General features: G+C 30.6%; 2 protein-coding genes across 3 annotated transcripts in view; one reads left to right on the top strand and one right to left on the bottom strand.

Annotated features, from left to right (window-relative positions):
• LOC106677071 (uncharacterized) overlaps nt 1-998 on the bottom strand; it is a 6704-nt gene extending 5706 nt beyond the window's left edge. Inside the window, exons 1-2 of the mRNA XM_014414758.3 lie at nt 735-998; nt 467-658 (exon numbers count right to left, since the gene is read on the bottom strand). Of these exons, the coding sequence (XP_014270244.1) occupies nt 467-658; nt 735-881 (339 nt within the window). The 5' untranslated portion in view covers nt 882-998. The remainder of the gene's footprint in view (nt 1-466; nt 659-734) is intronic.
• Nucleotides 999-4569: 3571 nt separating this feature from the next.
• Abi (tyrosine kinase Abl) overlaps nt 4570-9489 on the top strand; it is a 27971-nt gene continuing 23051 nt past the window's right edge. The window contains exons 1-3 of one of the 2 annotated variants that reach the window (XM_067050398.1): nt 4570-4761; nt 4833-4999; nt 7351-7518. In XM_067050398.1, coding sequence (XP_066906499.1) covers nt 4749-4761; nt 4833-4999; nt 7351-7518 — 348 coding nt within the window. In that variant the 5' untranslated portion in view covers nt 4570-4748. The remainder of the gene's footprint in view (nt 4762-4832; nt 5000-7350; nt 7519-9489) is intronic. The other variant, XM_067050397.1, reaches the window with a different exon arrangement.

Here is a 9489-nt window from a genome sequence, read left to right as displayed (position 1 = left end):
TTTTTTCATTGTGGGTTGAAAATCAAAAACACATACCACAGCAACCTAGGAAGGGTCTATGAAACAGGAGCTGATTCTGGAGCTACTAATAAATATCTCAAAATTAAATTAAGTATAAGAAACTAAAATTTAACACAGTGCCTCATCCATCAAGTTAACACATTGACTGCCAACTACGGAGTTATCTCGTAATTGGCAACCTACAAGACAACTCAGACGCCAACCTACAAGACAACTCGTAGTTTGTTTACTTGGCTTAGTTGGCCAAATTTAAATTGGCTTTCTAGACTGAAATCTTGAAAAGTACTGTGGCAGTCAACGTGTTAAGCTCTCCCCTCGTAAATTATAATTACTGGAGGACTAACCAATGAAACCAAATGAATTGACTCGACTGACCAACAACTATGCAACATAAGCTAACATCAAAATGTTGATTAAAATTAACCTCAAGTTATTAGCTTCATACCGATTCTTCAGTAAGCTTTTCGAGAGTAAAATAATAAGACATTTTAACAATCAAGGTTTTAGAAATATTCAATTTTAATTTATCCCCAGAAACCTCCATTTCTAAATTAGGAATACAATCATCTGTTAAAAACAATTCTTCAACAAACTCAATTATTCTGTCTTCAGATAGGCTGGCTTTAGGATTACATTTCTGTAAAAAAGGGAAAAAAATAATATTAAAATGAACATTCTTTAAATATTTAAAAGTAGTATGAAAAGCTATAAACCTTAAATCTAAGGACAGTCTCTCCAATACTAAGTGTTTCTCGCCAAAGATAAGTGAGATCAGATAAGGTTATAGATAACTGCTTTGTAGGTTTTATTTCTAATGAGGTAAAATACTGGACATTATTTATAATAACTGAACGCCACATTACTTCAACCTCACATTGACATTATCAACAGAATAAATGTTTGTAAATATAAGTAACGAAGGATCAAAACCGATACGTTCAAAAATATGTCGAGAAAGGCTAAGAAGTATAGCGTTTCCTGGGAAAACTTTCAGAAAAGAAAGTTTGGGTATTCACCTGTAGTCTACAAAATATAAATCATTTTTTACTTATATGACTAATAAAACAAAAAATGTATATTCGCATCGAAACAAGCATGTAACGTTCGAAGGCTGTTATAGTATCATTCTATGGTTGTTTAAGGTATTTAGATAAATATAGATTAGTTTGATTGAAAACAATTATGATATAGAAACGACTTACACTAAAATTGACCAGAGGTAGGTCAACACTCATGAGTAAAAGTTGAATTTCCAGAGTCATTTAACTAATCCCGAGGTTCCACTGTGCGATACTAAGACAGAAATAGCAGTAATAAATGCTGTTGGAGCCACTCATAGAAATAGCTTGATAATAGCCAGTTCTATCAAATACCTGCACAAACTTGAACAATGTTATGACGTGACTATGACTATGACGTGGAACTTTGGCTTAAAACTGTTTAAAAAACAGTTTAGGGAATTGAACCGTTGCTCGTCAACAACGATTCTTAGTATCCTTGTACTAGCTAGTGCTAACTCTTGACTATAAGAGGCTAGGTAAGGGAAAAACTTCGTTGTAGATCATCACTTTCTGGAGGATTTGGATTGGTAAACAAGATAATGGAAAGAACACAATAAGGCAAAAGAACGGACATAGATTTGATAGACTGCTAGGTATTAATGAATTAGAAAAATGTACTCATTTTTAATAAAACTAAAATAATGAATATATAATCCAGGAACTATCAATCGTTACTTTCCCTCCTTAGTGGCACATCTGAAAAAAACATTAATTATAGGAAGATCGTTGATTGATGTCCAATTGATAAATGGGAAATGGTCTAGGTACGGTAAAAAAAAATAAATAGTAATCAAACTATTTAATATAAGCCAACGTTTCGCCCCACTTTGCAGGCCTTCACCAGGGTTAAAAAGGATACAAACAACTAAAATAATGTAACAAAGTAATAGAATATATAATATAAAATAAAAGTAAACTAAGGTGTGGCTAAATATAATAATGTAAAAGTTTATATAAAGATTAACAAAGTAAATAAAATAAAATAAAATTGAGATGTATTGTGAAAAGTATAAATAAACAGGAAATACAAAGAGGTATTAGACAATTAATGAAAACGGAAACAATATCAGATAAAAAAGAAATATAAAAAAAAAACAGACGGACACACTCAATGACGGAAAATAAGGGAAATAAGAATAAAATAAAGGCTAAGAAAAAAGGAGAATAATGAACAAATTAGGACACCCACCTTACTGAATGGAAGTAAGCACAAGGTGGATGCGAAAATACAAATAGAGTAGGGGATTGATGGATGACAAATACGTTACAATTGAAAGTAAAAATATAGAAAATAATGTATAAATAAAGATAATATTAGGAAATTTAAGAAAATATTAAATATAGGCCTGCACTAAATAATATACATAATAAGACAGAGAAATTTTATAAAAAATATAAATAGGTAAAATTCAAAATTAAATCTGTACCGCTACAACCCATGAAGGACCAAGGGGGCAGAACTTTGTAATGAAATACAGTTACTAAACCAACGGTTGTGCAAGGAAGTTATTTGGTCAGAACCGCGCGCGACTGCAAGATTTTTAACCAATTAAGGGTACCAACTTAATGAGGCTGAGTGAGCTCTGGAGGGCTACCGAACCCATAGTGAAACAGAAAATAATTATCTGCCACAGCCAGATTCGAACCCGGGTCCTTGTAGTTAGTATCACAGTGCCTTACCACTGAGCCGCCGCCTTCCGTAAAGATGAAATACAAAATTAAAAGAATGAATACAATAAATACAATATAGTAAAGAAAGGAGTATATACAAAATTGAATATTGGTACAAAGGTGTAAATGTATATATTAAAAACATGTATTATAATGTAATAAATGTAAGTATGAGGTGAATGTACTTTATCTTTTTCCTTAATATTAGGAGTAAGGCAGTTACACGTGGCAAGCCCGTAAATCTGGTAGTAAACTTTATCATGAAAGATCAGGTAACTAGTTACAACAAAGATTCAAGAAATGAGCTGGGGTTAGGCGTGGAATAAGATTGAATAATTATCCTGTTCTTTTCTACAATGTGAAGAGCTTTGTCAATAGGGATGTTAGTAAATGGGTTTTGACATCAAATGAAGTTAATATAAAGTTATCTGGTATGTTGAAGGATTATAATAGTTCCTTAAAGTGGAAAGAATCACTTCAATTATTAAGGGTTAACATTGCTAAGAATTTGAAGGGAAGGAAGAAAGAATTTATTGATTTTATAAGGAGCATTGATATTAGAATAATGGAGCGGAGGGGGTTACCAGGGCTATGCCTATCAAGAAGGCTGTTTAAGCGGGGAGCTGATGAATTATTAGAAATGAGATTACGGTAGGTGGGGTGGTAAAACTAAAAACCGTATTTCCCAGCATAAAACCTCTTCTAGCCCTAGTTGTAGTGTTCCGGAGACTGAACTGAATAAAAACTGTTTTCTTGTCTAATGTGCCACCATTCAAGCAAAGCAGCATGCGTGATTCTCAAAAAAATTAACACTACCTTGACCAAAATTTGGTGAAACATCTTCAAAAATTCCCTAATTTTTCATTTAGCTTCCTGGGATTATAAAGAACAGAATGAAATACAAAATAAAGCTCAAACCACTTTTTTGAATCTAAATCCCATTTTGTTAGATTGGAGGAAAGGAACTAATTTGCCGACCTTAGATGGAATGCCGAGTGTTTCCTAAAGCCAACAATCAATCTGAATTAAAAAATCTGGTGTGCGCATTACTCAACTTTCAATTACCGTCCTGCTTTGAGAAGAAATTAGTCCTTATACGTTATAAAACCACCATATCTTTATTAATGCTCTGGGTGATAATACTTCCCCATAGTATGGATTTTATTTACAGGTAAATGAAATTAAAATCTAAATACTACCATGACAATCTTGGAAACACGAAACAGTTGTTTTCTTCCCAAATTAATTATAAAATGTTTTTTGTTTTTTTCTGACCTCCTAGAAAAATAAACATAAACAAATTAAATATATACAATAAAAATGGATGTATATATGCAGGCAAATATTGATCTTGGTTTGCCAGAGTGGCATTATAAGATAAGTTGCCGGGTCCGCTGAACGCGGTGTCATCAATGATGGCATGAGTCTGCCATAAGCGTACTAGGAATAGGGAGGGGCTATTCCGGCTGGCGTTGATGAAGTGATGACTTCAGGCTGTAATAAAATGTTTGATTTTATATTCATCTATTCATTTAAGCTCAATCAGACTATTTCAATGAGGATAAGACCTACCTTATATTAAAGACCACTTGATTGTATCTTGTTATGATAACTTAAATCAAAATATTTTGAGCCCTTCCAGAAAATTGTAAACAATTCATAAAGTAAAATTAACGGTATAAAGTTTCACTTTAGTTTCTGTAACAACTCAGGAATATTTCTACTTAAAGTAATTTCAGTTCTATACATTACCTGATGATTGATTAGCGCAAGTGGAACTTGACTGCACCTACCTCTTTGGATGATTGTAGAGGTAGGTAATAAATAAGTTAGATTGTCGTTCTCTGATCTATAAGCCTACAAATTTAATTGTCTTAATTAGTTATCTATTGCATTCGGTACTGTGAATCAAGGATTGTACATGTTCCTGTTTTCCTCTATTCACTTTCTGACATAGTTTACTAGAGTTGTGGACTAAATTAAACTATCTTCAGGATGTATGGCAAAGGTGTGTTTAAAACTTTATACTGTCAGTTTTACTGAACTCTATATTTTATTAACAGTTTTGAAATTTCGTAGGTATGATGGACCCTAGTAGGGAATCAGGTCTTGGAAGTGAGTCTGATAATATGGCTGAATTGGCAGCTCTATTAAACACTGAAATACCTGAGGGACAGAGCAATCTAATGGACAGCTTTACTAATTTAGAAAGAGTAGCTGACTACTGTGAAGGAAATTATTTTCAAGTATATACTTTTAAAGTCTAGCATGAATGAGTGAAGATTATTTCATGGTGTACTCTATGTTTTAATGTATTCTAAGTATTATATTCAGTGTGCACAGCTCTTAGTGTAAAGGCTTATTGCTAAGGAAACTTGTGGAGTTGGTGCTAATTATAAAATTTCTTAACGAAGAAACTATAAATTTAAGGAAAAGCAGTAAATTGACTTGAAACAATGTTTCTTCTGATATTTCAAATTTATAAATTTAATCTGGAGAATATTACTTATTTTTTGTATAACATACAAAACTACAGTGGCCAAATTTGTTCAGGTTTCACCCCCTATCAAAGTCTACCTACTTGTGGTTGACCCAAGGAAGAGTTTCTGACTTTAGTGTTGCTAGGATAGGTTGATTACCTGTAGGATAACCCATCCTTGCTGTCATGGTTGGAGTACTTAAGGATATTAAACTCAAACCATCATAACTTATATATAGTCTTTTAGACATATGCTTAAACTGTTAATACTTAAGCATTGTGTAGTTCTGTACAGATATTTCATAATCTATGAAAATAAAATAATTTTCAGGATTCTGGGTGTTTGAAATTTTTACCAGAATAATAATGTTATATATATTCATAGAATTCACTCATTAGACCTGCTAAACTATATATCTGTTGTCTTAAGGTATATCTTACTTTGTTATTATTTAGGCACTCTGTATAGTAAAACTTGGAAACTTTTATAATGTTAAGGTGTTTCTTAATTACTATTGTCTTTATACCATTATTCTTGTAAAAATATATATATATTTTTTTTTTAAATCAATGAAATCAGTCTTAAAGAACTGAATGATACCCAAACATTTATTACAAAATAAATGTTTGGTACCATATTTTATGAATGCCTCATTATTACTGCTTTAACTGAATTACAGCTGTCGACTTCCCCTCTCTATACTCATTCAAAAGTGATTAATCAACTTCCAATGAATTCTTACAGTGGAGGTCGGGCCTAAATTTTGTACTAATACAACTCAGTTTATGTTATGGTATTATGTTTAAACTTGCATTCTTATTGCAGTTTAATTGTCGGACCTCAGCACATTTAAGTTAATTATTTTACAGCCTAATCAAGGAGAATATTCTCCTTTATAATTTCTCCTTCTATATCAGCCCTCAGTAGGTGAGTGGAGATTACAAAACCTTGTTAGTTTAAACCCATGCATGGTCATAAATTATTGGAGCTTTCAAATTTTAAAAACTTTTGGAAACAGGTATTAAAAATCATGTCAACAGTATTTAACTATAATTTTTTTTGATAATATTGATTCATGGAATTTTATTTTGTTAATATGATGAGGTGAAAAAAACTTCCATTTAGGAGACAATATTATTCTATATTTTTTGTACCACATTTCGGGTTTACTCCATATTCTTGTACTGGTATCCTACAATTACAACAATTAATTTAATATTATCAACAATTTGTCTATTGTATCTATTTCAATTTTGAAATATTGTCATGTATATATATGTATACACACACATATATTATTATTTAGGTGTTTCTTGAGGATCAGTCAATAATACAACCTTGTTTTGGTGACATTTCGCAAGTTTATTGTTTGCATAGTTGTGCCAATTCTCAACGTCAGTGTATTCTACATTATGATAATAATAAAATTATAACTTTCTTGGAACATAAAAACATGAAGATATTAGGATCATAATGTAGAACACACTGTGGTTGAGAATTGGCATGATGACTATGCAAACAATAAAGTTACAAAACGTTGCCAAAATAAAGTTGTATTATTGACTGATACGCCAATAAAATATATACATGCAACAGTCGAGAAAAAAATTATATTTATATAATTTAAAATTTACTACATAAAATTATTTAAATAATGGGGCCACCTGTAGCTCAGTGGTTAAGACACAGTCTTACCAATTTGATGTCTATTGGCGGTGCCGGTTCGTATCTAGCCTGGGGCATTGACTTTTTTCATTGAGTGGTGGTCCCACAAAATGAAAAACTTTGACCCCCAACCATGGTAAGGCAGTATAGGACTCCAATGGGAGTCTTGGCCGAATAGAAAAAAATTTCAATAATGTCTTTTATTACTGATGCATTCACTTGTCCCTCTAGCACAAACCAAAGTACTGTATTAGGCATTATATCTTTAGACGTATCAATTTGTGCTGTTTTTTACTTCCTTATTAGTTTAAACATCTCAATTCATGGTCTGTCATTAATTATTGGAACCTTCAAATTTTAAAAACTTTTGGAAACAAGTATTAATCATATGAACAGACATTTAACCATAAAATTTTTTGAAAATATTGATTCATGGAATTTTATATTTTCAGGCAGAAAACAAACGCTATGCCCTTGAAGAAACAAAGAATTATACAACGCAATCTTTAGCCAGCGTTGCATACCAAATAAATACATTGGCTTACAATTTTCTTCAGTTGCTTAACTTGCAGTCTACACAGCTTGAAGAAATGGAAGCACAAATGAATCATATTGATCAGGTTTGCCATTAATACTCTAAAAATTTATTAATACTTATGATGAAAACCGTTGATCTGTTGGTGTTGGTTACAAGAAACACTGTGATAATGCCTTATCTTTAGAAATTTATTTCTTCATGTTGATTATGTAAATCTTCAGCTGAAAAGGATTTTTTCCAAGTTTATTATCTATAGTCTGTGAAGCAAGAGGAAGTTGACAGTTGTGATGTAATAAAAACCATATTAATTTTATTTAATTATAATTATTACTTACTACTTTCTTATTTTGTTTTTGTTATTACTATTTGTTATTTTTATTTCCAGGTACACTACCTCAGACAGTCTCATATATATTTTTTTTAATTCATATTAGAAAGAGAACCTTTCGGTGTCTAGCACCATATTCATCTCTATTTAACAGTTTTTGAAAAGTTATTTTAGCACGTTGCTTCATCATTCAATAATAATTTTAAATATTTGTCATACAAATTATCAATCTTAGAGATAGATTAGAAATTATCTTATATTCATATCTTTTATATATAAATATAAATTATATTTGTAATTATATATCGTATCTTTTAATTTTGTTCTTCATATCAAAAGATGTCTATAATATATCATCTCTTGCTACTAAAATTTTTTTTTTTACTATCCGAGGTAGTAAAGATAAATAATAGTAAAAATTTAATCAGTCTATTTTCAGCCAAATGATTTATTTTTATTTACTTTTACTTATTTATTACTTTTATTTATTTATTTACTTTTACTTTTATTTACTATTACTATTTTATTGTTTATTATATTTGTTAACACCATATTTTATAATTACTTTGTAAATAGTATTTAGTTAGTATTAATGTTTAATTTTTTTTTTTTTTTTTTCCTACCACCTTATGAAATAAGTTATTGAATACATGCATATAGGAGTTATATGTATATCTGGTAGTTTGTAATTCCTTTGATTGCCTTGTGGCATGTTTAATATTTATATTATTTTAATTAGAATTTAGTTATTTGAAAAGAAAAATATTGTATTTTATATTTGTGTTATAATTGCGTAATATGGACAGTTACTAAGGGTTGATAACTGTTGCTAAGACGTCACCTAGCAACAGGCCGACCATCTTAGTTTTTAAATCAGTTCTGGCTAATTAGTGGCCATGATAGTTTGTGACCAACCCATCTACATTCATTTGGTGTTATTTATTGAACATTTTGTGTGTGCTAACCGACATTACAGTCCAGAACCAGACCCTTCCTGCGTTTCGACTTGAATATCAGTTCTGGCTAATTAGTGGCCATGATAGTTTGTAACCAGCCTTCTCTGTGTTTATAATGTATTATTTGTGGACATTTTCAATGTTTTTAGTCAATATTAAAGTCTGGAACCAACCCTTTCTGCATTTCGACTTGAATGTAAATTGTTGCTAATTAGTTGGCTCACATAATACATTAAAATAACTAAACCGTGTCGGCCCTTAATAATTTTAAAATAATAATTACTATTGTGATTATCTTGGTTTTTGGACATTTCGACTGTTCATGACCCAATACACAAACTTTGGACCAGTTTGAGAGTTGCAGCAGTGTATTTAGCTATGGAGCTGCGACCTACACATCTCGGCAAGCAAAATATCTTCCTCTGACTTATCAAAGTGGGTCAACCTTTCATCAGCCAGTATTTGTTTTATATATATTGTTTTGTTTTTTTGTAAATTATTGTCATTTCATTTTCATAATTAATTTAGTTAATTTTATTTTGTCTAAAAGACCTATTTATTTACTTTATTCAATGTTTTATTATAACTCTTTTATTTATTTATGTGTAAGTTTTCAAATGTCTAGATTAACCAAAAAATGTTTATATCGGAACTAGTTAGTTGTTTTTGTTCTTTTAAAGCTTTTCAACAAAAAGACATAGTCAATTTGAGGTGGCTATAACAATATTTATAAATTATGATTTATTATTATTAATAATAATGATCTGAA

This window comes from Halyomorpha halys, unplaced genomic scaffold (assembly GCF_000696795.3).
Source record: "Halyomorpha halys isolate HHAL.00 unplaced genomic scaffold, Hhal_1.1 Scaffold85.1, whole genome shotgun sequence".
NCBI lineage: Eukaryota > Metazoa > Arthropoda > Insecta > Hemiptera > Pentatomidae > Halyomorpha > Halyomorpha halys.
This window is presented reverse-complemented; position numbering and strand designations above follow the sequence as displayed.